This window comes from Bactrocera oleae, chromosome 3 (assembly GCF_042242935.1).
Source record: "Bactrocera oleae isolate idBacOlea1 chromosome 3, idBacOlea1, whole genome shotgun sequence".
Lineage (NCBI taxonomy): Eukaryota > Metazoa > Arthropoda > Insecta > Diptera > Tephritidae > Bactrocera > Bactrocera oleae.
The window spans coordinates 22,304,516-22,332,177 of NC_091537.1; the positions used below are offsets into that span (position 1 = coordinate 22,304,516).

General features: G+C 32.5%; 8 protein-coding genes across 11 annotated transcripts; 3 read left to right on the top strand and 5 right to left on the bottom strand.

Annotated features, from left to right (window-relative positions):
- Positions 1–443: 443 nt before the first annotated feature.
- Positions 444–2,999, top strand: LOC106618000 (serine/threonine-protein kinase RIO3). Its single transcript, XM_014235507.3, has 3 exons — positions 444–1,330; positions 1,487–2,251; positions 2,353–2,999. Exons 1-3 carry the CDS (start codon positions 593–595, stop codon positions 2,701–2,703), a joined length of 1,854 nt encoding a protein of 617 aa, XP_014090982.1. The 5' UTR covers positions 444–592; the 3' UTR covers positions 2,704–2,999.
- On the bottom strand, positions 2,981–4,906 carry LOC106618001 (uncharacterized). Its single transcript, XM_014235508.3, has 2 exons — positions 4,748–4,906; positions 2,981–4,663 (listed from the first exon to the last, which is right to left on the bottom strand). Exons 1-2 carry the CDS (start codon positions 4,822–4,824, stop codon positions 3,241–3,243), a joined length of 1,500 nt encoding a protein of 499 aa, XP_014090983.2. The 5' UTR covers positions 4,825–4,906; the 3' UTR covers positions 2,981–3,240.
- Positions 4,907–5,170: 264 nt separating this feature from the next.
- On the top strand, positions 5,171–6,426 carry LOC106617998 (WD repeat domain-containing protein 83). The gene is made up of 3 exons (XM_014235505.3): positions 5,171–5,321; positions 5,380–6,102; positions 6,160–6,426. The coding sequence occupies exons 1-3, from the start codon at positions 5,240–5,242 to the stop codon at positions 6,291–6,293; spliced, it is 939 nt and encodes a 312-aa protein (XP_014090980.1). The 5' UTR covers positions 5,171–5,239; the 3' UTR covers positions 6,294–6,426.
- Nuf2 lies at positions 6,427–8,056 on the bottom strand. Its single transcript, XM_014235504.3, has 5 exons — positions 7,678–8,056; positions 7,434–7,612; positions 7,170–7,384; positions 6,753–7,112; positions 6,427–6,692 (listed from the first exon to the last, which is right to left on the bottom strand). Exons 1-5 carry the CDS (start codon positions 7,949–7,951, stop codon positions 6,554–6,556), a joined length of 1,167 nt encoding a protein of 388 aa, XP_014090979.1. The 5' UTR covers positions 7,952–8,056; the 3' UTR covers positions 6,427–6,553.
- A 752-nt stretch (positions 8,057–8,808) lies between these two features.
- Sem1 (Suppressor of exocyst mutations 1) lies at positions 8,809–9,430 on the bottom strand. The gene is made up of 2 exons (XM_014235519.3): positions 9,199–9,430; positions 8,809–9,035 (listed from the first exon to the last, which is right to left on the bottom strand). Exons 1-2 carry the CDS (start codon positions 9,293–9,295, stop codon positions 8,905–8,907), a joined length of 228 nt encoding a protein of 75 aa, XP_014090994.1. The 5' UTR covers positions 9,296–9,430; the 3' UTR covers positions 8,809–8,904.
- A 508-nt stretch (positions 9,431–9,938) lies between these two features.
- Positions 9,939–19,464, top strand: Mnn1 (menin 1). 2 transcript variants are annotated; one of them, XM_036366730.2, is made up of 6 exons: positions 9,939–11,041; positions 11,104–11,748; positions 12,050–12,180; positions 12,281–12,823; positions 12,885–13,560; positions 14,165–19,464. In XM_036366730.2, the coding sequence occupies exons 1-5, from the start codon at positions 10,672–10,674 to the stop codon at positions 13,545–13,547; spliced, it is 2,352 nt and encodes a 783-aa protein (XP_036222623.2). In that variant the 5' UTR covers positions 9,939–10,671; the 3' UTR covers positions 13,548–13,560; positions 14,165–19,464. The 2 variants fall into 2 exon arrangements, with proteins under 2 accessions (XP_036222623.2, XP_014091001.3); XM_014235526.3 differs by having other exon boundaries at positions 12,885–19,464.
- A 1,641-nt stretch (positions 19,465–21,105) lies between these two features.
- RpS11 (ribosomal protein S11) lies at positions 21,106–24,584 on the bottom strand. Of its 3 annotated transcripts, none has more exons than XM_014235506.3 (6): positions 24,469–24,584; positions 23,789–23,914; positions 23,482–23,687; positions 23,079–23,288; positions 21,422–21,480; positions 21,106–21,239 (listed from the first exon to the last, which is right to left on the bottom strand). In XM_014235506.3, the coding sequence occupies exons 1-4, from the start codon at positions 24,478–24,480 to the stop codon at positions 23,165–23,167; spliced, it is 468 nt and encodes a 155-aa protein (XP_014090981.1). In that variant the 5' UTR covers positions 24,481–24,584; the 3' UTR covers positions 21,106–21,239; positions 21,422–21,480; positions 23,079–23,164. The 3 variants fall into 3 exon arrangements, with proteins under 3 accessions (XP_014090981.1, XP_069962333.1, XP_036222620.2); XM_070106232.1 differs by having other exon boundaries at positions 21,422–21,531; positions 23,043–23,288; XM_036366727.2 differs by lacking the exon at positions 23,789–23,914 and adding an exon at positions 24,041–24,163 and having other exon boundaries at positions 21,422–21,531; positions 23,043–23,288; positions 24,469–24,495.
- Positions 24,585–25,391: 807 nt separating this feature from the next.
- Positions 25,392–26,534, bottom strand: LOC106618002 (thioredoxin-related transmembrane protein 2 homolog). The gene has a single exon (XM_014235509.3). The coding sequence runs from the start codon at positions 26,405–26,407 to the stop codon at positions 25,571–25,573; it is 837 nt and encodes a 278-aa protein (XP_014090984.1). The 5' UTR covers positions 26,408–26,534; the 3' UTR covers positions 25,392–25,570.
- Between the last annotated feature and the right edge of the window lie 1,128 nt (positions 26,535–27,662).

Consider the following 27,662-nt stretch of genomic DNA (forward strand, 5'->3'; position numbering starts at 1 on the left):
GTATCCAGATCCTCTGAATACCTCCTCCATGAGTAAGTCTTGGAGTGATGTGAGCTCCTCCGCACCCAGCGCCTCCGCCGGGTAGTCACTAGCACTTAGTAGTATATTGGAGTTCATTAATGTGTTGGGGCTATGTGAGTCGTTGTGACTCAGGGTGGGGCATAATAGACCACCTTGGACCACCACCACGGTGCATACCTCTAGTCAATCTATCTATCTATTCGATTGCATATTATTGTTATTATAACTGAACCCGATTACATATTTTATTTACATATACAAATTTTAACATATGTAATATGTTAGTTACACAAACCTTAAACAAACTACTAATTAATCTGAACACAATTTATTGAATAAAAAAATAAGTTTTTTTCAAAAACGTAAATACAACTCTGTAGAAGAAAATCTTGTGATAGAGAACTCTGGCCTCTTATTTCACAAGATTTCGTAGTTTATTAAAAATATACATTTCACAAAACGCAATAACATTTTTTTATAAAACGTTTTAATTTTTATTTATACATCGACTAGGTATAGTTTGTAGTAATAGAGTAAGAACATAAAATTATTAGTAAAACAAATAAATAAAATGGATTCACAAAAAACACAACAAAATGCATGGGGCATAACTTCAACCAAACCGTTGGAAACAATGAGCTTTGCTGAAATAATGTCTGAAGAATATGCACATCGTGTGCATAATCAAGAACAAAAACGTTTTGAAGCACGTTTATTGCAACAGGCGAAACAAGAATCCACTGATGCAAATATAGCTACGGTAATAAATACTCAACCTAATCTTTACTCTACAGTAGCAAATGGACCATCACCAATTGATCAAGAAAAACTATCGCAAGATGGGGAGTGGGAAGATTATTCTGCATTATTGGCTGCTTCACAAGAAGACACCGTTGAATGTGATTCTGACGTTGTCATAGCACAAATGCTCCAATCGCAGTTTGATCATGAATATAATGAAGAGTTGCGACGAATTGAGCATAAGCGAAACAAGGATAGTAAGGTGACGGTAACATTGGATAAGTTTCGTCGTAATGGGGATTTAGAATTCTTAAATGATTCCGATGACTCTTTGGAAATTGAGGACGAAGCAAGTGGATATAAGCGGGATTGGGATCGTTTTGAAACGAACGAGAAAATATTAGACGCAATACCGAAATGTGGATTTAAACTGGACAAAGAGGGTGAAATGATAACCAAGCATGATCCGCAATTGTGCGGAGTTCGTAATGCTTGTCGAGTTATGTCATTTCCTCCTGAGTTTCCAACGGGGGATGGCGCTGGTTTTGACATGAAACTTTCCAATCAAGTAAGAAAATCGATTATACTAACATCCGTTTTAAATTAACTTAGTACATATACATATTTACAAATCAGTAAATACACATTTATTTAATCAGTATTGTGTATTTTCTTTATGTTTTTCTTAACAATATCAATGTTTTATCTTTCTTTCATTATGTAGGTTTTTAACCAACTGAAAACATACTCTCGTCGAGGAAATAAGAAAAATAAAATGCACGACCGCAAAGCTAATGTGGCAACAGCTGAAATGGGTGTCGACGCACCTACTCGCCTGTTACTCTACAAATTAATTAATAATCAAATATTGGAGCAAATAAACGGTATTATATCGACAGGCAAAGAAGCAGTGATCCTACATGCAAATTCTGATCCCACCTATGCAGATAATGAAAACACCAGTGGTGGAACAATATGCTCCCCGCAATTGTTACCAAAAGAGTGCGCTATAAAAATTTTTAAAACTACATTAAATGAATTTAAGCAACGAGATAGATATATCAAGGATGATTACCGTTTTAAGGATCGTTTCAGCAAACAAAATAATCGAGTTATTATAAATATGTGGGCAGAAAAGGAAATGCACAATATAATGCGAATGCAAAGTGTCGGTATTAATTGTCCAGATGTGGTCATTTTGAAGAAACATGTTTTGGTAATGTCTTTCATTGGTGATAATCATAATGCCGCTCCAAAACTTAAGGATGCTCGCTTAAGTCAATCGGAACTATCTTCTGCGTACGAAGAAATTGTTGCAACAATGTACAAATTATATAACGAAGCAAAGTTAATACATGCCGATCTGAGCGAATACAATATCCTTTGGTACAATGACAAATGTTGGATTATCGACGTGGCCCAATCAGTTGAACCGAAACACCCAAGTGCTTTAGAATTTCTAATGCGCGATTGTGGCAATATAATAAATGTAAGTATAACATTTATATACATACTTTCTTGTATATTTTGTCGAAATATATTCCTGCATATTTGTATTTGGTATTTATATCCGTGTGTTTTCTTTTCTAGTTCTTCGAAAAACGTGGTTTGCCAAATATTTATACGAAAGAACAACTTTTTGAATACATTACTTCATTAAACGCCGAGACTCATAATGCTGCCATGTTAGAGCGTATTCATACTCGTGGTGCCTCGATAGCAGAGGCCACAGCTCCTTACCAAGAACTATGTCCAGATGAACTGAAACCTCTTGCTTATCCATTCGAGTTAGCTTGGGAAAAATCGCAATGCGAGAGGCAACAACAAACATCAAAAGAATGTGAAAATGAGTCTTGTAATTCAAATGTGGATAAAGCCGCTTGTGCGTTTGAGGTTTTAAAAATCAACACTTCTGGTGTAAAACAAGCAAATAAGTTGTAAAAATATGTAACGCATAAGAAGTGTGTTTATGAGAAAAATGGCTTTTTAGTAGAATTCTTTATAAAAGAAAATAATCATGCGGGAATAAGCTTATCGCAGATGAATATTTAGAAATGCAGTAACTTTCTAGTTTCTAATTTTTTTTTTTTTTCAAATTACTAAATCAAAGTTTTAGTTTTTGAGAACTGCCTAAAAGTTTATCAACTGAAAAAAATTTATTTCAAGTTACAGAAAGTAAACAAGTTTTCAATACGTTATTGAGAAAAAATAAAATACATTTAATTTAATTCATTGAATTACTTTGTTTATTATTATTTTTTAATTAATATATTCAGATAACAGTCACATAGAGACAAAGAAGAAACAAAAGCAACTGTAGTCGTTAACCAAAATGTGAAAACCATTTCAATATTTTTTCCGTGTAGTCGTTAGGCTTTCTAGAGTAGAGTTTAAGCATTGTATTCGTACACAATTTTGATTCATATTTATATTTGGTAGCATTCCGTCTCCGGGTTATCGTTACTTTTGCAGAATAGTTTAATTAATCAACTCTCTAGGAGGTGGAACATTTGGAATTCGACCCGGCGTAAATGTGTCAGCTTTGAAAGCTTCAATGTCTTCTGCTGTAAGATCCTCCAATTTGCTATAAACAGAGCTGCTTACCACTGGCGATTGTAAGAGAGGCAACGAAGAGTTATTTACTCCCATCGGCTGTGCAAAGGCTGCATGCTGATTTGTATTTTGCTGCGATTGAATATTTTGTTGGAAAAACCCTGATGTTGGTTGTGCTGTTGTTGAGCTTTGGTTAGGTTGTGAATACATATTTGGTGGAGGTTGTTGTTGTATAGCTTGGGCGAATATGTTTTGTGGGTTTTTAAACATTCCGTTTGAATCCGTTGTATTGACCGGTTGCGTAAACAAATTATTAGAATTATTCCCAGGCGTATTTGCGGCTAATTGGCCAAACATTCCTCCTGAGCTCTGTTGTGCAAAAACATTTTGTTGTCCAAAAACAGAAGATGTTTGAGGCTTATTGGTCTGATACATTGGGAATCCGGATGCTGATTGCGTTTGCTGTGCTTGCATTGCTTGCGCAAATACATTTGCACCATTGTGTTGTTGCTGCTGCTGAATAGTTTGATTAAACAAATTCCCTCCAGTTGCTGTTTGAGTTTGATTTTGTTGTCCAAATAGTGAGCCTGATTGTGGTTGTTGTGCATGTTGGGCAAATAATCCAACATTGGCAGCAAGTTGAGATTGTTGCTGTTGTGGCGCTGTTTGAGCAAACACATTACCAGTCGGTTGTGGAGTTTGTCCGAAAAGCCCACCAATAATTCCTGTATTTGTCTGTGTTTGCCCAAATAAACTTCCTTGTGTGCCCCCACCTCCAAACACAGAAGCAGGTTTTTGTAACTGCTGTGAAAAAATAGAAGACTGCTGGTTTTGAGAATTAAAGGCTAAACCACCTCCACCAAATAAGCTTCCACCCTGTGTAGACGCTTGTCCGACAGTAGTAGTAGTATTATTGCCAAAAGTTCCACAAAAAGTACTATTTCCACTTAATGGCATACTCGGCTTATTAAATATTGACGTGGTATCGTTGATAACATTACCTCCAAGCCCGAAAGGGTTATTAACATTACTTTTTGTTAATCCAGTATTAGGGCTAGCTTCAGTAGGTGCATCGTAAAGACGGCAAATAATATCAATAATAGCTGGAGATAATTGCAACATAGTTTTCATTTTATTATTTGCTTCCATAACTTCCTTGGAGAAATGCTGGACATATTGATCCACACAGTTCTTTTGCTTGGCTTCATAACAAAGCCAACGAATCTCTTCGAAGGATTGATCTTCTATGAAGCTTGGTATACAGGGTTTATCTTTGAAGGGTCCAAAACTAGATATTGGCCATTGCTTTCCATTAATTGCAGCTTCTAAATCGGTTTTCACAAGTTGCCTAAATATTGTGAAATATATCACATTTATAATACATATAAATACAACGAAATTTCAATTTTAAGTTAATGAATTGTGTTCATACTTGATGTCCAAATGTTCATTATTGCATTTAGTCCCAAACCTGCAGCTACCTTGGAGAAAAAACCTACACAGAACCATCCTTCTAACTTTGAAAAAGTATTTAAGCGCTCGGCCAGCTATAAATAAATGATTTGTTATGATTCTGTGTTTATATTTGACTATAGTGTATAATCGGATAATCGATAATAATTATCGGAACAGTTAGTGGTCAATTTTCATTTCAATTGCTGTTACCAGATTTGTAGAAAAATTGCTTTTCTACATAATAATGGTAATACAAATTCTTTAAAATAGCTCAAATATTCTAAATAAATTTCTTAAATCGATATAAATTCAGCTAGCTTTTGATAATAGGCCAATGAAATTCTCAAATGTTTTGGCATAAATAAAACTTTTTTTTTATGCTTTCAAAATATCGAGTATAATCGATTTTTTGTACGTAACACCAATTTGTTTTTGTTTTCAAATTATTTGTGTTTACAGCAAAATATAAATGATTTCCACTTACAAAGATTTTCACCGTTCCAAAGTAATTGATTGCAAGCAGGGTTCGGTGCGAGCAGTACGCTATAATGGTTTGTTGAACCTGCAAATAATAAATTCATCGATAAAATGTTTTCTTGGATATTGCAGTTGATGGTTCATATTGCTTAAGTTGCGGATCAGATAAGAAGATCAAACTGTGGAATCCTAAAACAGGATTACTACTTAAAACGTATGGTGGACACGCAGATGAGGTTACAGATGCCTCAGGCAGTTGCGACAGTTGTCACATCGTTTCATCAAGTCTTGATAAAAGCATAATCTATTGGGATGTATCCACTGGTGTACCAGTACGCCGGTTGCGAGGTCACGCTGGCGGAGTAAGATGTGTCTGTTTTAATGAAGATTCTTCCATTGCAATATCTGGTGGACGTGATAATGCCGTTTTCTGTTGGGATATACGAACACGACGACTAGAACCCGTTCAGGTTATGAAAGATGCACGAGATTGCATTACAACAGTTCAAACTAATGAACACAAAATAATAACATCGTCTTTGGATGGATGTGTCCGTCAATATGATATACGTGTAGGGGAATTAGTGTGTGATAAAATTGGGGAGCCGATAACATTTTTAAAACTGACTCGTGACGAACAATGTATTATAGCGGCATGTCAAGATAGCACAGTTCGTCTTGTCGACTGCGATACTGGTAGTCTTTTGTCCGAATATAAAGGTCACAAAGCAGAAGATTTCCATATCGAATGTGGTATTATGGCTAATGATGCTCACATTGTCTCGGGGACTAGCGAGGGATGTGCAGTAGTTTGGGACCTGCTTGATGGAAAAATTTTGCAACGCATTCAATTAAGTAGGTATTTTTAAATTTCTTTATATATTAATAATACCTGAAATATTTTCGAATTAGGTGAAAATGGAGGAGTTGTTAATTCACTGGACACACACCCCAAAGAAAATGAAATAGTGTTAACGCGACGTCGAGATTTATACGTCTACAATACAGATTTAAATGAAGATGATACTGATAATGCAACTACATAACACTTTTTAGATTTACTGTTTTCCTATTTTATTTATTATCTACTAAAGAATTACTATAGCTGTAGTAGCAAATTCCGCATTTACATTTTTTAACTTAATGGTAAAGAGATAATAAAAAATAAAATTTATAATATTTCTCAATTTCATTTTCGCTTATAAGGTATGATCATGACTTGATATTCCTTTAATCGCGATGATAGTGTCAAATTTATTTAACAAAAAAGAAATATAATATTTTATGTATTTTGGACTGAATTAATTCATTTGTACTTTTCCATTAATACACCAATATTCTGCTGAATATATGATTGGATATCCTGCTGCTCATTTATTGAGTTTTCTACCGCACCTACCTCACATTTTAACTTTTCTGTTTGAACGTCTAAAATATCACATTCCCTGTAATAAAATATGTGGTAAAACGTTATAAAAATAAAAATAAACTTTCTATCACCGTACTTAGTTTTGGACATTATTGACGTGTGAAGTTTTTGTTTTTCTTCGTCAAATTGATGTTGTTCAAGTTTAATTTTGTCCTGCAAGCACTCTAAAGTTTTTTGGTGTTGAAGGTTGGTTTGTGTTAATTGCACTTTTTCTTTTTCACAATTTGCAACCGTTGTTTCAGCTAGTGAAAGATTATTTGCAGAGTTGTTGAAACTGTCTACAAAATCTGACGGCAAGACCTCCTTAGCAGATTCAACTATTTTTAGTATCTCCTGCAGTCTGTTGTTATCCGAAATATGCGTTTTTAGATTACTTTCGGCATTTCGAGTCTGATTTTCGTAATCAATTATTTGTTCTTGGATTTTAGTTAATTGTCTGTAAATTATATAAATTTTATTTATACTATTATATTTTTATAAATTCTGTAATTACATTTGTAATTCCAGTCCTTCTTCTTCAGGAACAATAAGACGTTTTAGATTTCGTATTTTTCCTTTGAGTTCATCTATTTTTGTTTTTAAGTCTTTTACTGCAACATTTATTTGTTGCGACTCACTCTCGCTTCGACTTAATTCAGAAGTAACCGATTTTAATTGATTCTTATGCAGCGGAATTTGATTGGTAAGAAAAGTTAGCTCTTCGTGCATCTAAAAATATTGCTATTATTATTGGACTATATTTGGAATTTTTATTTACCTTTTCTGCCTTGGTCTGTCTTTTCCGATTATCTTCAATTGTATACTTAATTTTGTCCACCAATTCCTGCCGTTCTGCTAATCTATCATTAGCCATTTTAAAAACATCGGTTTTAAACATATTCATATAATAAAGGTAATTCAAAAGAATTCCCAACATATGCGACGTCTTTTTGGTAGCTTCAAAAGAATGAAAATGCATAAATAAATATTTACATTATCATAGGTCTCAATTATTGCCTTACATGGCTTGAGCAAGTCATAATATGTGAACGTAAATGATTTATCGCTAATTTTATAAATATGGTCAATGTGTCGTACTAATTTTATTAAGAATATCCTCTTCTCGCGTGATCCTTCTTCTGAGCATGGTATTTCGACTCGATATCCAAACATCCTTAAATAGCTTATCAGGACTCTAGTAAGCCACTTTTCCGAAGGATTTGCCAAATCTGATTCAACCATTTTACATTCAGCACACAATTCATTCCAGCTGTCGAGATATTCTTTTGAAAGCATTATGACTTTTTAATAAATTTTTATTTCAATAAAATAATTTAATGATCTATTCGAACTAGCGGGAAGATGTTTGATATTTTTTTAAACTTTGTATGCCAGAGAACGTATATCATGATATCACGATATACGTTCTCTGAGTATGCAGAAAAATTTAATCAATGGAACACAACACAAAGAGAACCATATGATTTAAAATAAACATTGAGTCCCCATTGTAAAAAAAAAGTGTAGAAACCCCCAACAATGGGATAATGAAAAGCTATCATTACATGTATGAAATAGGTAAATATCTGTCAATTCTTTTTACAATGATGAAATTCATAAATTTTTGAAAATCGCTCTTTTATATACAATAACAAAAGTTGAAAAGATCTACTTAAATCAGAGAACGTATATTATATACTGCTTAAATTGCCAAGCTTAAAATATTTCAAGCCATAAATTGTCAACATCGGTCAATTTACTATCGAATATTTTCCTGGAAATGACGATTGCAAGCAATAAAAATTGCTCAAAGTGGTGTCATTATTGTGGCAATTACAAAAACACTAGGGAATAGTCAGGATTAGTGGGGAGGTTAACTTTTACAGCGAGATTAGGATTAACTTGAGATTAGCTTCCCAAAAATGGATATAGTTCTGTCATTATGTAGCAGAGACTAGTGCCATATTCAAAGTTGACCACAAGATTTAATTATTATTTGATTTGGTTCTTTTGCTCAAAGTGCATATTTTGCACAACTTTGCTAAACTAATTCACATTTCCTATAAGATATCGGATGCTTGTCCTTCCATTCGATTATGGTTGTATATTATACTTTTTACCACCTTTGAGGCATCTAATTAAAAAATATACGATTTGTTTCAGTTTTGTTTACCCGGTTTTACAATGTGCAAAATTTATTAGCTGATTTCACTAAATCTAATTTGTAGACAACTTATAGATAAATGGTTTTATATTTCCATAGCTTGTTTTTGTAAATGTGCTTTCAGTTGCTGAATGAAATCATCTTCGACATTATCATCATCCCAATTATCTTCCCACACGTTCACTTCGTCTTGATCATCATCCGCAATATTGAAATCTGCAAATATTAAATGTATTTAGCTAGTTGTTGTAGCGGCAGAATTCTGCCGAGTTAACCGTGCTTTCCCGGATAAAAATCTGAGTCCGTTCCGGTTACGTAGACCCGACTGTCGTAGGAACGGATATTTAGCTAGCAATTTGAAGGAGCTTAGAGCACTAACCTTCGATTGGGAATTCCTCAAATTCGTCATCCTCTTCCAAAAGTCCTAAATCGGCTTTGGCATTTTTATCTTTCTCTTTGTCTTTATCTGCTGACATTTTTTATATAATACTTTGTAAAAATAAAACCACTTTAACCAATATGCGGTAAGCCAGATCAATCACAAATTGTTACAATTTCCACAAATAATTCAATGCCTTGTCAATGCGTTCTTTGCAGAAAAACAATGCCGAGTCATCTGTCAAATATATAACGAGTGGAATGTAACGATTAATTAACAAGAATACTTGATAATGCCAGACCTATTTAATGAAAGTTTGAATTTGTAAAATTTGTGTACACCGATATGTAAGATTAGTAAACTGTGTGCAGTTGATAATAAGCTTTTGTAGCTTAAAAATAAACACGAAACTAGTGCAATTCATAATTAAATAATTTTAGTTACTATCTTCCAAAGTGTTTTCGGTATGTATTTATGTATATATATTTATATACTGTTATTAGTGATGAGTAATATGCTTTGGCGATTTATAGTCGAAGCTGTATTTAAGCATTTATTCAATATAAAATATTTCTACAACTTCTATTCTAGCACATGCTATTTGATTTATATATTTTGTTATAAAAGAATTATTTGTGTTTTTATAATATTAATAAAATTTAAGTATATTAATTGTATTATTAAAAACATAAGTGAGTCGTAGAAAATAATTGAATCGATAGAGGAACTGTTGATATCAAAGTCACAACACTAACATTATTTTTGTTTTGGTACAGAAATTTTAAGACGTCATTTAATGTTTTGTAAACAATTCGCAAGTGGCTAGGAAAATCGAAATAGAGTTGAAAGCAAAAAATATAAAACGCGAGTTGCAGGTGGCGATTATATATATATATATATATATGATACGAATTGCGATTTTTATTTGAATGTCGGAATCAGAGAAATAAAATGTTATCAAGGTATTTAAATGTGTTAGGGACCATCTTTATTTCATTACGTCGTAATGTTGGTTTTCCATATGGAGGAATGCTAAGAAAAGACATTCGCTAGTCCACATAGTGAAATACAAATGTACATACATAATAAACTAAAGTTCCTTTACAATGGTGAAACGTCATAACATGTTTTCATTTATAAGTTATGATTATTAAATGGCAAAAGATATAATAAAACCTGCCATAAACACTATTTTCATATCGTGAAAATTTTATTCAAAGTGCTTATACAATAGATTTTTAATAAAAAGTTATGAGTTACGAAGATGTTAACGTTAGCAACAAAGCAGTAACGAATAAAACAGAGTATATAACGAAAAGTGGTGAAACTCTAAATAGAGCAACGGGAAAAGTTGTTTGTCAACTTGTGGCGTCCCCCATTTTCATCAATAAAAGTGTCACTAGATTGGTTCATTGTATCAATAATAACTAATATAGATCTTTAAATTGAATAAAATATAACAGCGCAAATACAATGTCCACTGTGACTCGTAGTGCAAGTGCGAGCCCATCTGTTGGTCATTCTAATAATCAACAAAATCAGCATAACCCAACGGAGAGACAAAATTTTCCCCATTCAGTAGTTGATCCTAGTAATTTTCCCCTTAAATCTATAACCGATGTTGTGAATTTTTTTCGGAGATCACTTGAAGCAGGTTCCTCGGCATATGGAAGTGAACCCGATTTAACACTGCTCTCAATTGTTGCCGGTTATATCGAGCTTTCATTAACTACAGGCGATGCTGCATTAGCTGCGGAACATGCATTATCAAATGCCGCTTCGAATACAACTATATCTTCACCTCCACTTCTTGCGGCTGTTGTTGGCAGTCCTTTATCGTCAGGTATTTTTTTTTGCTAAATTTCCAATATAATAATTTTGTATACTAATTAGTTCCTTACTTAGCACAAAACTGTGGCATTATTATAAAAAGCAACAGTGTGCCTTTTCCAGTTGTAACATACGAGCTTGTCTCGGGTTTATATAAGAAATTTCAAAGTATACTCTCTGTTGTTGAAAAACCTAAATCAGCGCAAAATCGTCAAGCTACACGTGAAATCATCAAAAAAGTGTCTGATGTAATTTGGCATTCTTTAATCAGAAGCAGTTATAAGGATCGAGCTCATTTACAAAACTTATATAGTTATTTATCGGGCAACAAGTTGGACTGTTTTGGTGTAGCGCTAGCTGTTGTTGCCGGTTGTCAACTGTTAGGCTATCGTGACGTACATTTGGCTATATCTGAAGATCATGCTTGGGTTGTATTTGGTTCTAAACATACTGAATGCATCGAAGTGACGTGGCATGGCAAAGGGAGTGAAGATAAACGCGGTCAGGACATAACAGCTGGCATAGAATCTGGATCGTGGCTATATCTGAGCGGCTTGGCAGTTGTATGCGATAGAGCTATGGAAGTTTCTGCTGTTGTATCAGCAATAAATATATCAATGACAACTAATAGCGATTGCGTTGAAGTGGCTGATATGCAACAAAAATTACTTTGGTTATTGTATGATATGGGTCATTTAACAAAGTATCCTATGGCATTGGGTAAGTTATTATCAATTTAAACGAAAGTATACAAATATGCGTTATATTAGTCTGTACAAACATACAAAACACCGTATATATACATTTTTTATCCATACAACGTAATTTAATTTTAGCATATATTAATCTAGCAATAGTAAACAGAAAGTATCATACATATATACATATATGCGTGCGTATATATGTATATGTGTAAATATATATTATTTGTTTGTGTTTTACGCCACAGCTATGATGTTTACACTATACTTTTGTATATTAATTTGCGGACTATTTATTTATAAAACTCTTTTATATTCAGGAACACTTGGTGAATTGGAAGAAATCTCTCCATCGCCTAAACGCATATCTTGTGAACAACTTTATAAGGAGGCAATACAGTCATCCCGCAAATTTTACCGCAATCATCACGTATATCCTTATACTTATCAGGTATGGAGAATTATAAATATTAAAAAGTTTAAGTATACATAATTTCGATTTGTATTATCCATTTAATTTATATAAATACATATGTGCTCCTGTATTTTAGGGAAATTTTTATAATCGTCTTTTGAAATATCGTGAAGCGTTTGCTTCGTGGGCAAATGCGGCAGATGTAATACGCCTATATACATACAGTTGTCGCGATGATGAGGAAATTTATAAAGAACTTTTGGATATTGCAAACGAGATGATACCACATGTTATGAAGACAGAGAGTTCGGGTCATTCAGCAAGAAGCATTCTTCGCGATTCTGAAGTATTTGCAAATTTATTGCGATTCTATGATGGGATTTGCCAATGGGAGGAAGATAGTTTAACACCAATACTACATATTGGCTGGGCTAAGCCACTAGTAAACAATATAACAAAATTCGATTATGATATAAGATCACAAGTGGTAATTAAAGTCCCTGAAGATGATGAAGTTACATATACAAAAAAATCATCTGAAGCAACAACTTCCTCATTAAGAGAAGATACAACACCTAATGAGGTGCCTAAAGTGGAAAAGAAACATGTAGTTGTGGATGTAAAGAAAGATGAACCCAATAGCTGTAGTATTAATAATAGTAATTTCAAAAAGGAAGATGTAAGCGTTGGTAACACTTTTTGTTTACATTTTTGCTGTTAATTTTCAATATAAATTTCAGAAGACTTCGGGGGATGTAAAAAAGACAGATATTACCGCCACATTAGCAGATCTAACTGCCGCTTGTGGTGAGAAAATTTTGAATCCAGATTTTTTATTACAGGGAGGAGGCGAGCCTTTTGCTGAACAAAAGAAACACTTGGAACAGCGACAGAATGTCTGTAATAATGATCCAACAAATGGCTTAAAAAATGTTCCGAATAAAGATACTGTTGTCACAAATGTCGTCCAAATGGAAATATCAAATACCAATGATAAGTTGGAAGAAAATGAAAAAGAATCATGCGCAGAGATAAAAACACACTCACTTACTGATGAGGATCCCTTCGAGTTTATGATGAAACGTCCGGTAATTACACTTTATAGTCAAAAAATGAAGGGTCTCAAAGACCTTTTGTTGGCAGAAAAATTAAACACACATGCAATTTCACTGCAAGTCACCGCCCAATCTGTGGCGAGCAAAAAGATAAGAGGCATTGATAAGCTCGGTAATCACACGACGACTTCAACGTACGCCAGTGCTCATGTACCAGGCAATACTTTGCAATCCCTTCACACAAATTATAATGCAGTTTTAAGCGATAGCAATACCAATTCAAATGATAATGGTAGCACTGCTACTACAATTGCTGCTTCACGTCCTAAGCGCTCTCGCCGCGAGTAAATATTTGGCAGAGGTAAGGAAATCAAAAAAAAATGCTGTAAGGAAGCTTCTTTTTCTTATATATGTACATAGATATAGATACTGGCTATGATAGGGACTTATATTTCCAATATTCCAACTATTTTCTATACTTTTATTATTCATAACATTACCACATGGATCTAATCGTACTGACGCAAAAACTTTTTCAATTCTGTATAAAACATACATATGTACGTATGTAATCATAGAGCATTTATTCATTGCAAACTTTCGTTGATTATTGGTAAATATTTGTTATTAAGTTCGACATCTAGTTTGGAATTACTCCGGCTTGAATCTCGACTTTATTTAAGCTTTGATAATGCTCCTGTTCCGATTACATAGATTGATCTTCTGCGATTTTACATACATTTTTTTTTGTAAAAATTTTTTTTTTTGAATTCTTATACTGATCATTTGAAAATTAAAAAGTGAATATGATATGTGCATGTAACTAGCCCTACATCGAAATTTTAAAATTAATTTCTAAGTTTTTTGTTATAAAACTTACTAATAATCTTCGTATTATTTTTTTGATGAAAAAGTTTTTGCAAGTACTTCCTTGTTATTTGTGTTTACTCCAATATGAAAAATAGCAGTTCAAATAGAGATTTATTGCAAGCCATCTTCGATTGGCCAAAACTTGGAGCGAGAAAAATCGAACACACTACTATTATAAATCAAATAGACTGACATGAGGAAATAAAGTTCAAAGACAAAGATGTTGTATCGCTTTAATGAGTTGTCCAGGTACTCTCTTATAATGAATTGATTTGGATAACTTTGTTGTTGCATTGACATATAAATTTGCTGACAAGAGAGCAAAACTCAAACCTTGCGAACAGAGAAGTGGCGACTAACTTAGTACTTACCGATCCAAACAGGGTTAGAGCGCCGAAATAACAACCCTTGGCCGGATAAAATCCGTCTCAATACTTGTAGCCGGTAGAACGTAAATGAGAAATGACGAATCGAAGACGGCTAACATATAGACATATGAAAATATGTACAGCACAAGAGCATTATACTTAATCTATTTTAGTTTAATTTGACAAACTATTTATTATCTTTTTATAGAAGTTCTATGGAAAAATGTTAAGGCCAAAAAGTTGCTTATAAAAACTACATTGAAAGCAATTATTTCAAAGAAATATGAAATGCATACAAAAATATATTTAAATAACTTAAAGTATATTAGCTTAGTATTAAGTATATTCTGCAAATTTTATGTTAAAAAATGTATGTAAAGATAATTTAGAGAATATACTATTCAATAGTTGCACTTTTCCTGTCTCATGTGATATGCTTTTCTAAAAGCGTTTGTAATCAAACTATAATCATGTATATAAATATAAGTACACACATACGCACACAACCGCAATCCTAATAGTATAATATTCTCAATATACATACATACTTGTACATCAGTCTAGCATGATTATATCTTCCCGTTATTTAATATTCCAATAAACCTCTTACCCAAATTTGTATGCCTGACGAATTATTAAAGTCTTGTGTGTTATTTTTGTTTTTCAAAATAATATATATATTTTTTAAATCACTTAAGACATCCCTATACGCAGGCTTATAGCATAGATTTAGACTTACTTTTACAAAATACTTCAAGTACACCTTAATGCATTAAATAGAGTCTTGTGTATCAGCAAAAAATAAAAATAAATAGTCAAAGAAATTCACAAGTACTCGGTACATACATACATATGTACAAGTGTATTTTCTACTACTTAAGGAATGGCTATGAGTTGTCAATAATGATAATAAGAAATGAATTTTAAAGAAAGTCTGTGATGAAAGAAACGATTAAAATAATGATGAAAATCAATTTATCCTAATATTAAGTGCATAAAATTCGCAAAGTAATAATGTTAAAATAAATGAGTATAAAAGCTATGTTTAATAGAAAGTTACGTTTTGCAATAATCTACAATACTTACAATAAATAATGTTTGTTTAAATATCTACATCAGTAGATTATTAAAGGTATTAAATAATGTACATATGCATTTAAATGTTAAATGTTACAAATTACTAAATTACAAAACAATGAAAAAAAAAACAATATTAATATTATATTGTGATTTCTCAATTAAATTTAAAACATATTTAACCCAAAAATCTGTATACGTTAGGGTGTTCGTTATTTCCAAGTTGATGTTTTTGTTTTTCAAACTCCCCCTTAAACTTCAGTTCTTGCCCAAAACAAAAGGATCCAACTTAAACAAGCTCTTTATTTTCAATTTAAAGAAATTATGTCTAAATTTTTTTTACTTTTCCCATATATTTGATATGGGGTTTTTTATCTTTGCAATAAACTTCTTATCTGCAAAGTAAATAAACCTACAACTCTAAAATAATGTTATTCTAATATAAAATTTTCGCACTACAAAAAAGGGTTTTTTCATAAAAACATAAAATGAAAAGTCATAAAGTGCAGTTAAAGTTAATGCATCAAATGTACTGTATTCATATAGTACACCATGTCGTATGACAACATGAATGTATAAATAACTTGTATGACTGCTCATTGTTTTCCAATAGGGAGGATATGATTTCTTAGTGTCGTTTCGGCCATTTTTTATGCGCCATGATCTGTAATTTTTTTCTTCTAATTTTTCAGTAATGTTTACAATTTCATAATGGAAAGATATACGCAAGAACAACGTTTACAAATTATTCAATTTTATTATCAAAATAATCGTTCTCCAATTACAAGTTTTTTAAGAAAATCATCTTCTCATATGAGACTCACTTTCATCTAAGTGGTGCAGTAAATAAACAAAACTGTTAATTCTGGATTGAAGAAAATCCACAAATTATTCAAGAACAACCATTACTTTCACCTAAGTTAACAGTTTGGTGTGGTTTTTGGTCTGGTGGAATCATCAGTCCGTACTTCTTTCGTAATTAAGTTGGTGACACCGTTACTGTCAATGGAGAGCGGGATAGATCGATGATAGCCAACTTTTTATGGCTGCAATTGGAAGAAGTTGATCTTGACAACAATAGGTTCCAACAAAATGAGGCTACGTGCCACACCGCACGTGCAACAACCGTATTATTGCGAGAAAAGTTTGTAGATTCGATAATTTCAAGAAATTGTGACATTGAATGCCCTCTAAGAAGTTGTGATTTAACACCATTAGACTACTCCTTGTGGGATTATTTGAAGTCATTTGTCTTTAGCAATAAACCAGACTCTTTTCAAGCTTAAGAAAACAATATTGCACGTGCTATTCATGACATACGACTTAAATTAGTGGAAAAAGTACTTGAAAATTCATCGAGTTCGTCCCTGCAAAAGAAGTCGGGTTGGCCATTTGATTGATGTTATATTGTGGACTTAATTGTATCGATCATATCACTCTTATTGGGAAACCCTGTAACTGTAACGGCGTATAACTTTTAAAGGAACGTTCTGATGGGAAAAAAAAACAATATTTTTTTGGAGACCGGAAAATTTTGTATTAGAATATCACTTTTTCAAAGTTGTATTAATTGTTTAATGCAAAATATATGTTTTATTTTTACATACATGCGTTAAGAAATCTAAGTCATATTTCTGTGCTTGTTTTAAATTGAAAATAAAGAGCTTGCTTACATTGGAAAGTTTTTTGTAAGCGCAAAAACTGAAATTACAGGGCACGCTTTCAAAACAAAAATCAACTTGGGAAATAACGGACTCCCTAGTGTATATACACACATATATATACATAAGTATATGTATAATTAAGTACAATGTTGTAAATTCAACAAAAAAATTAAATTAGTAACTCCTATACATACGTACATACACATTTTATTATACTTCTGTATCGCATAAAAATCTGTATAATAAATATGTATTAACACTTTCGGCTTAAAAATATATAATACAAGGGGGTAGTGAGACAAAATGCTTAATGTGCGTCAAAACTAAAGCTCGTAACTTAATATATGTATTACTACCCAACGAGATATAAAATTCAAAGAGTTATAAAAATTTTAAGTGCGAATTGAGCATTAATAGCGATATTTTTTGCAATTAGAGTTATTTATATCAAATTTGACGTTCACTTCAATTGGATGTCTTACTGCTATAAAAAATGTTAGAAATATGTGTGTATATATTTGTATATATTATTGTATAACTTCCGTTTTAATTTTACACACACGAGTTAGGCTACGCGCTTTAGTTTTGGCAGACACTGTATAGTACATGTAATGAAGATATATTGATTTCTATACCAGATCACGCGCTCAAAAAACTTTTCGTAAGTCTCAACTATAACGATGCAATTTGCTCAAAATAGACATTTAAGGATGCCTAAATTTACAAGCTGAATGTTAGTAAACTTGTCCAAACTTGATTAAAAATAACATACTTAAACTTCTCATCGCTCCTATATGTGGAAAAAAAATATTCGACCTCAACACCCATATACCTAATAGAAAGATTTTCGAACTTCCAGCTGACTTTATACCGGACATATCGCTCAATATGTGAGTCTTCTTAATAAAATGTGCGGGCGTGTTTTTGTGTGTGCCTAAAATGAATAAAATCGGGTGAAAACAGCCCTAGGCTCCATATAACTAATATTAAAATTTTCAAACTTTCGGTTGACTTTACTCCTTACATATTGGTAATGGTATGTGAGGTGAATGAAACTCATTTTCGTTAGCAATATGTAGAAATGCTAAAAATAGATAGTCAATACTACTATAACCTCGCATCCCTAATACACATAATGAAATCCTTTCCTCTGGTTAGCGTTTTCCACATCATCTCAATATATTATATTTAACCTCTCTGGTTGAGGATGATTTTAGCGGACGAGAAGTAAAATATAACAACAAAACTAAATGAGTCTATGACTTATAATATAACTTAATAATAAAATACCAAACTTGATTGTAATCCATTCAGGATTTCGTGGAATAATTAATGCTGAATTCTTTCGCAAGATTTTTAAAATCAAATTTTGCCAACACCTGAAGGTATTAACCGTACTTTGATCCTTGTAAGTTGCAAGGGTATAAAATGTTCGGTTACACCCGAACATAGCGCTTTTTTATTTGTTTATAGATAATTTTATGATCTAGAAATTTGATCCAAGGTAATTTTATGATCCAACTTACGGTTTAGTTGAAAATCGCGAAAAATTTCTTCAAGTACTTTTTTCACATATCGGAATGTTAAGGAGTTTTTGTACGTTATTTGTAATCATGCTTTGAACATATTAATTCACTTAAAGCTTGTTGTAAATGTATGTAACTTTATTCTTATTCTATGTCTTACAAAATGATTCCTTGATGGATCAATCGGGTGATTAGCATTTAAAAATCGGCACTACTATTTAAAAAGTAATATGTATGACTATCACAAAAATTTCTTTAGACCCCCATATACCACATTAAAATAATATAGAAGAAGTAATGTAACTGCAAGCCATTAATATTCAAAATTACACAGACGTTTCAGTAACCAAAATAGCAAAAATTCAAATTGCAATACAAATGAGAAATAAAATATAAAAATCGCCAAAATTAATGAACTGCTTCTTGTTAATTACTCAAGTTTTTGAAATTTATTTGTTAAATATATTCAATTATAAGTAAATTAGTAGCGCCTAAATACACATATACATATACTGTCCACAGCTGCATAAACAATAGCAAACGAAGCCAATTTCCTATTCAAATCAGTTCTCGCCGAATGAAGTACACCATGGTGTAAAACAATATTAGATGATAATCAAAAGCAACCAATACATTTAAAATAAAACATATGTAATATTAGTTTACCATTGCAAGTAGAAACCTCCAAAATAGTATTGTACAATTGTTCAACATTATCAGCTCTAAATGTTTAAATTTAAAAATAAATTAATGAATTGAACCTGAAGCTATTTATTAAAGCAAATGCAATTAACAATACAAGGTAAGGAATTTTATATTTTTTTTTTGCAAAAATCATTAAAGTTTTTGTTTTAACAGTTTCTAATAAGCTTTCTTCTTTACTCTACGTATATACATACAGTGGCGAGCAAAACTGTCTTTTGTGTTTAATTACATTTTTGACACGCCTCGGCATACTTTCAACTAAAATTTCTATTATTTCCTTCGGTATGCTTCTTTATTCGATTTGTACTCTTCTCCATATCTCCTCTATATTGCTCGGCGCTGTTTGATATTTGCACATTTATCCCCTTTACAATAGCTCACAAATTTTCAATCGGGTTAAGAACGCGACTTTGTGCTGGCCATTGGATGATTTGAAATCGTTTACATTGAAACTAGTGAGTAACAATTTTAACAGTGTGTTTCGGATCGTTATCTTGTTGAAAAACGATCTCTTCATCTGGATAAGCACACTTTTGCATAAAGTCAGATAAATTTTACTGTAAAATATTTAAATAGTATAATTTTATTATTTTTATATTTAAATATTTTTCATATTTCCAGCGATTTGACTAACGGACCAATGTTCCACCAAGTGAAGCACCCCCATATCATGAGACTGCCGTCACCGTAATTTACAGTCTCTCGCACATGATGTCGTTGAATGTTTTCGTGTGGGCGAAGCGAGTAGTACTGTTTGCCATCTGATTGGAAACGATTGATTTTCGTTTTATCCGACCAGATAACCTTTTTCCAGTCCTCCACGAACCATTTTTTATGTTCCTTACAAAACTTTAAACGTATCTTAAAATTTTTATTGGATAGAGCATGTTTCTTCTGTTTAACGGCGGCCACAAAAATAATCATTTGAAGAACTCTCTAAGCGGTAAATTCGCTGATAGTTTTATTTATCGCGATTGCAGCCTTCTTCGGTTTTCCATTATCCGCTTTAGTAAATCTTCTGACTATTTGCCTAGCATCAGCGTTTGTTAACCATCGTAGGCGTCCTCCGACGTTCGGAGAACCAACATATCATCGTTTTCTGCTCACTGCTGGATCGAAAGGCCACTTTTTCTCAAAGAAACAACTTTTGCTCCAACCTAGGATAAAACTTTTCGCATTTTGTATGAAAACACTGATTGCCTAATATCGTATGTTTATGCAACTGACAATCAACTAAAACTGAAAAATATGAATTCCGCACAAGTAACTGTTCATTAACAGTTTTGTTTTACCAAATTCAAACCATATTTATTTCATATTTACCGAAACGAGCAAAACTGTACTGAGTGAGTTTATTTTAGATTTGGTAGGACTATCCTTTCATTTTAGTTACTAAATTTTTGTTAGTATTAGAATTTTGTTGTACATTAAACAAAGAACTAACACTTCAAAGTGTGAACATCCCAACGGTTCTGCTCGCCATTATACGTATATAGTCTACTGCGTTGTCCCTCAATTAAGACGACTTTATAATGAGGAATGCGAAACAACTGCTAAATCAACAATACAAGCACAGATCAATGCCCTTTCTCTTTTAAATGAACTATAACTTCCATTGGTAATTTGTGCTCACATCTTTAATACCAGCTGGCAAGATTAAACTTTTTTTTTTCTTTTTTTAAAAAAATACAATTAATTTAAAGGGATTTAAATTTTTTATTTGCTATCGTTTTTTCTAAAAATATTATTTATATATGTATGTGTAGTAAAATGATACATCCAGCGATAAGCTTGAAGTTACATCTAATCCAAACCAAAATCTGCAGATATCTGTAATGAAATTAAAAACATATTCATTAGCAATCAAAAATATTCATAGATATCAAAAAAATTAATGAATAAATCAGTGAATTGTTTAATTATCAAGTGTCTTCAGCAATTATGTTTATGAAGACCGTCATGATTTTATCATCACTAGCAAAATAAATTTCAAAATAAAAGTTGTTACTCACCTATATTAAAAATTTTAGCGACAGACGTCTATCGATCACTTGTTAAGCTTCGATCGTTACTAAAAGAAGTATATTATTAAAAAATTTGGATTAAAAAGCACAATTTCAAATATTTCTAGGGTCGGCTTTAGAATAACGTCCCACGCTTTCGGGGATAAAACGGGTATGGGCGGATAGAGGAGATCCTCCAGATCAAGAATATATATAGATATAGCCGCGGGAAACTTATAGTTTTCGAGATATTTACGTTTAAAGTTGAAAATTTCAACTATTTAAAGTACGTATTTTTGCGAGTTAAAATGAATTATACACTTATATTTTTCACTTTTATATCCACTAACACTTGACTAATTCGTTTTTAGAAATTTTTTTTATATTAGATGCTGCAAAAATAGCTTTATTTCAATATTTAAATCATTCTTTAATTTTATTAATTTTGACAATAACAAAATGGTTGTGAATGTCAAAACATCAGTGTTGCCATACTAATATATTTTGCTAACGAAGAAAAATAAAATTAACAGAGAGATTGTATCCTAGATACAGGAAACAACGCAAAAAGAAATTCTGCGCGTAAAAACTTTGGTACACTCCGATGTTTGAAGCGCGGCCGAAGGCCGCCAACGCAAAAATAAGTTCTGCGCAAAAAAACCTTGATACACCCCGGTGTTGGATCGACCAGGGTTATTTTTTTGAAGCGCGGCCGAAGGCCGCCAACGCAAAAAGGAGTTCTGCGCAAAAAAACCTTGATACACCCCGGTGTTGGACCGACCAGGGTTATTTTTTTGAAGCGCGGCCGAAGGCCGCCAACGCAAAAAGGAGTTCTGCGCAAAAAAACCTTGATACACCCCGGTCTTGGATCGACCAGGGTTATTTTTTTGAAGCGCGGCCGAAGGCCGCCAACGCAAAAAGAAGTTCTGCGCGAAAAATATTTTGATACACCCCGGTGTTGGACCGACCAGGGTTATTTTTTTGAAGCGCGGCCGAAGGCCGCCAACGCAAAAAGGAGTTCTGCGCAAAAAAACCTTGATACACCCCGGTCTTGGATCGACCAGGGTTATTTTTTTGAAGCGCGGCCGAAGGCCGCCAACGCAAAAAGAAGTTCTACAAGAAAAAAGAAATATTGTCATAGAGGGTATAACATAATACTTAACATCAATGCTTTGTAATAGTTTATTTCTCTAGATTTTGGATACCTGTATTTGGGGTATTATCTGTTTTAATTTCTTTCAGTTCAATTACAAAAGATGTCGATAAGGTAACACTGGTTATTTGAAATTTTGCAACCCTTTTGTTATTGTCAGAATTAATAGAATTTAACAATAATTTAATTATTGAATTAAACTATTTTTGCACTATATAATGTAAAATAAATGTGTACAAACGAATTAGTGAAGTGTTAGTGGATATAAAAGTGGAAAATATAAGTGTATAACTCATTCGAAATGGGAAAAATGCGTACTTTAAATAGTCGAAATTTTGAACTTTAAACCCAAATATCTCGAAAACTATAAGTTTCCCGCGGCTATATCTATATATATTCTTGATCTGGAGGATCTCCTCTATCCGCCCATACCCATTTTATTCCCGAAAGCGTGGGACGTTATACTAAAGTTTTCCCTATTTCTAAATTAATTGGATGTTATAAAAAACTTACAAATGTATACTATTATTCAAAAGCAAAAAGGCATTTTTTAGATTTACTTATTTATTTGAAAAGCATCAAGTTAAAAATATTAGAACTTAAAACTTCTTAAAACTCTTTTTGGAGCCCTGGCCCTTGGTGACTTTGAGAACGTTGAAACGCACTGTCTTGGAGAGTGGACGACATTCGCCAATTGTGGCAATATCACCGGCTTCCACATCCCTACGAAAAAGAAATATATTGTTTTAAAAATGTATTCACGCATAATTGCATCAATTCTGTTTTGGCGTCTTTAGCATGTCAGTATATTTTAAATAGTCAAGTTTTTTCAGCAATTATGTTTATGAAGACCGTCATGATTTTATCATCATTCGCTTTAAGCTGCATTTAAAGATTATCTTTTATATATTTTTACCTGAAGCATGGTGAGCAATGTACACTCATATTTCTGTGTCTCTTTTCAAAACGGCTGTATTTGCGCACAAAGTGCAAATAATCACGGCGAATAACAATAGTGCGTTGCATTTTGCATTTGCGGACGGCGCCTGTCAGAATACGTCCACGAATGCGAACATTGCCGGTGAATGGGCATTTCTTGTCAATGTATGTACCATCAATGGCCTATATAAATAAAAATAAAAAACTAATTTTTAGTTTTCACAATACAAGATATTTCTTCAATAAGTGTGGGCAAACATGCAATACAATATGGATTAACTTACTTCACGGGGTGTTTTAAAACCCAAGCCGATATCACGGTAGCGACGGAGAACCTTCTTCTTCGTCACTCCAGGCTTGAGTTTTCTGTTTAGGTTGATGCCAAATTGCTTTTGGAACGCTCTTTCGTTCTTTATTATTAGTAATTTTTTTTTTGTTCACAATTATTGTTTAACATCCAGCAGGAACAAAATACACATTAGGTGGGAGGGTGACATGCAAATAAAAAAGAACACATTAATCTTCTGGTATTTTACCTCAGCAGGAGTTCTAAATCCTAGACCTATATTTCGGAACATTCGTAACTTCTTCTTAGCATTAGGCGATTTCCTTCTGATAACTGGTATAGAAAATTGCTTGCTAAAGGATCGTTCTGTTTGCTGTTGATACACAATGCGTTGTTGTGAAGTATTAACAAGAATAGAACTTGGATTATAACACAAAATTTAACACATATCCAATAGTTTTAATAAAACGTGTATAAGACAAATTGCCATCCATTAACTGTCAAGCAAAAACCACATGGTGTTCGAATATTTACACCATATCTTAAGCCACTAGCACAATTTTGATATGCAGTTCATTGTTTAACACTCACTTAATGTTTTAGTATATGAAAGTTTTTATTTTTCCTAATTTCCTTTGAAATAAAGTAAAAATTTTAACACAACACTTCGCGTCTTACCTGATCAGCCATCTTGGTGTAAAAGAAAAGGACTAGAGGAAGTCGTTTTAACGAGTAGAAGAATCGAGTTTACTCGTTCAAAATACTCGGTATGTTTGACAGTTATTGTTACAGTAAAATTATATTTCAAGTTAAACTACCATATCGTTTCACTCAAAATATGCCAAATATTTTCCTAAAAGTTAATTAAAATAGATTTCTAGTAATATCTTAAACAAATATTTTCTTAAAAAAGAAAAAGGACTTTAATGGTGAATGAGAAATATATTGAATTTTGATATATTATAACGTAAGTAACAAAATTATGGTCACTTTTGTCGGCATACAATTCAAGATTTTTCAATTTATTAGAAGACTTAATAAATACGACTGAATTTCTGCAGTATTTTTAATTTAAAAGAATTCAGTAATGATTATTTTATATTAAAATACATATACTTTTATTGGCAGCCCAGCGAAATACTATAATATAATACGATAACTACACGTCTACACCAGGTACATTATAAATATTCCGTTGGTTTATGCAGTCCTGCTTCCGGAGCAATTCTCACATTTTGATTGACCTTGGTAGCAATAAAAATAAAGAAAATAACCTTTCCTTCACTATCAAGAGGAAGAAAAACATAGAACAGTTAAAGTGTGCGTTCAAGTGCTGATGAGACCTCTAAAATCAATTATTGGTTGTTCATACTAAATGAAGCAAACTCAACTGAAATTTATACCTTTCTCAATTCTTTGGAAAAATGTTTATCCGAACTCCGCCCTTCAGCTACCGATTTACATCGAGCCTCACACAGTTTGTTGTCACATCTTTAAGGTTATGTAAATCACTCAGCAATTAACTGTTGAACATTTTATTACTCAAGTATTATTATTGTACTATGCAATGTTCTATGCTATTTGCAATTAGATACATGATATTAAGTTTAATTCTTTGGTATGTCTTTATTGCTGAAAATTACTGTATATTTACATACATATATTTAACATTAGTGAAAAGCGATAATCAAATTAAATAAATATACAAAATAATGAAATCGAAAGTCAGTTAATACGTTTATTCGATATTAAAATTTAGCTAAGTTATATAATATAACAATTACTGTGTCTTCTTAACTGCTGCTGTCACAGTGGTTGTTATTTGCTTAGTTTTCTTTAATGGATTTTCAACACATTCCTTATAAAGTTGATTAAGACCAAATGCGGCTCTAACGTTATCTGCTGAAAAGAAGAACTTTTGCAATTTTCCTCTTGAATCACCGCAAGGTCGTCGCTCCTCTTCTTTTCCGTTTTTAAAGAGTATAACAGTTGGTAATTGTCGTGAAAAGCTGCTATCAGAAATGCGATATTTTTGTGCAACATCTGGGAATCGACCGATGTCAACTTTACCAAATTTCAAATTATCTAAATTATACTCTCCTGAAAGTTCAGCAAAAATTGGTGCAAAATTCACGCAGCTCGGATTCCACACTGTGTAGAAACAAATAATCCAGTTGATTCTGTTATCACGTGCCAACTCTTCTTCAAATGTTTGCATGTTTCGAAAGTAGGTGATATGCTCAGGGCCACGGTACGATGGCTCTGATAAAACAGTGCTGACTAGGACGCAAACTAATAAGAATGCTATACCATATCTAAAATCACTATATGCCCAAAGTATAACATTGGCCACTTTTGTGTAGAGGAACGATGCGGATAGATAATTGACCATGGTTACACTTCCAGTTTTACGCGATCGTATCATAACAACAATTAGCAGAAAAAATAAGATTTCTGTTTCGCGGCTATCCAATTCACACATTTCCTCGCCTCGATGATGGAAAAGCCTTGTACATAATGGAAAGAGTTTCTTAGCGACTACGTAAGAAATTGAAAGGACAATATTTATCCAGTAATACGGTTTGGAAAGTTCACGTAACTGTTTTTGTAACGACATTTTGTGTTATATTCACAAATTAGTAAGCTATAGTCACAAATTAGTATATTAATTAATAGCATCCGTCGTTTTCACATAAGAATTTGACATATTTTTCTTTCCACCCCTACCGCTCTGTTGAAGTATTTTCAATCAACATTTACCAACCTTACCACCTAGTCGACAAAGAAATAAATAATATAAAAACAAATTTAGAATACTGGGAAAATATTTTGTGACGAAATGTCAAATCAACAAAAAACTTCACGAAATTTTATATAATTTGGTTAGCAGCTAACTTTTTTATATTTATATTTTATATTTTTTATAAACTATTTTACAACATTGAAATGTTTAGAATACTTTCTTTTTTGTTTGTGAACGACCGTATATCAACTATTCACAATGGTGACTAAAACTCCATTTGTACTCAATATGTCAAAATTGACTTTTTGTTTTCATTTGTTTATGATAAAAAATTAAAATATCCATTATGTGTTTTTATTTATGTAAAGTCATTTGAAATAGGGATTGTTGATATAAAAATTGATTTGTCTATTTTTTTTTTATTAATTTGAAGTTCGGAATTAAAAAAAATTGGAAATGCCTACAATTCGTCGACGTCGTGGATCCTATGGGAGCATTCACGATTCAGGAAGTGAGGGTGGCAGGGACGACGTGGATAGCCTTAGCTATGAGTTTCAAGATGGAGAATTTTTTTATGGTTCTGAACAAAAATTACCATGGAAAACGATCTTTTTTGTGATGTTTTTTCTAATTGTTGGAACGGTAAGTTCTTCACGAAAAGTCATTTATCAAATAATTATTACTGCGATTCTTTAAGGTTTGTTTGACAACTGCAGGACTGATTTTCACAGAAGTTATAGATCAAACATATGTTGATCGTGCCTCTCCGTTGCTTATTCTTGGATCTCTGATGATTATACCGGGCGGTTACTATGGCTACATATTGTTGTCAATCTTGGCAAAGCGTGAAGGATTTTCATGGGATGATATCCCCGAAATTTGAAACCAAAGGAAAGGTGCCAATTCTTACAAAATAGAAACATTTAGAAAATTTGGCACTAACTTATTTGAAATATAGTTGAAATTATTAGATCATGGCTATAGTTGAAAATAGAAGACACTATATGTACACCACTGTCAAAAACTGATGCAGACTAATGCTGAATGTTAAAGCATTTATATAAACTGACTGATAATTAACTCGACTCTAATACTTAAGTGATTTTTATTTGAGACTTGATTATTATTA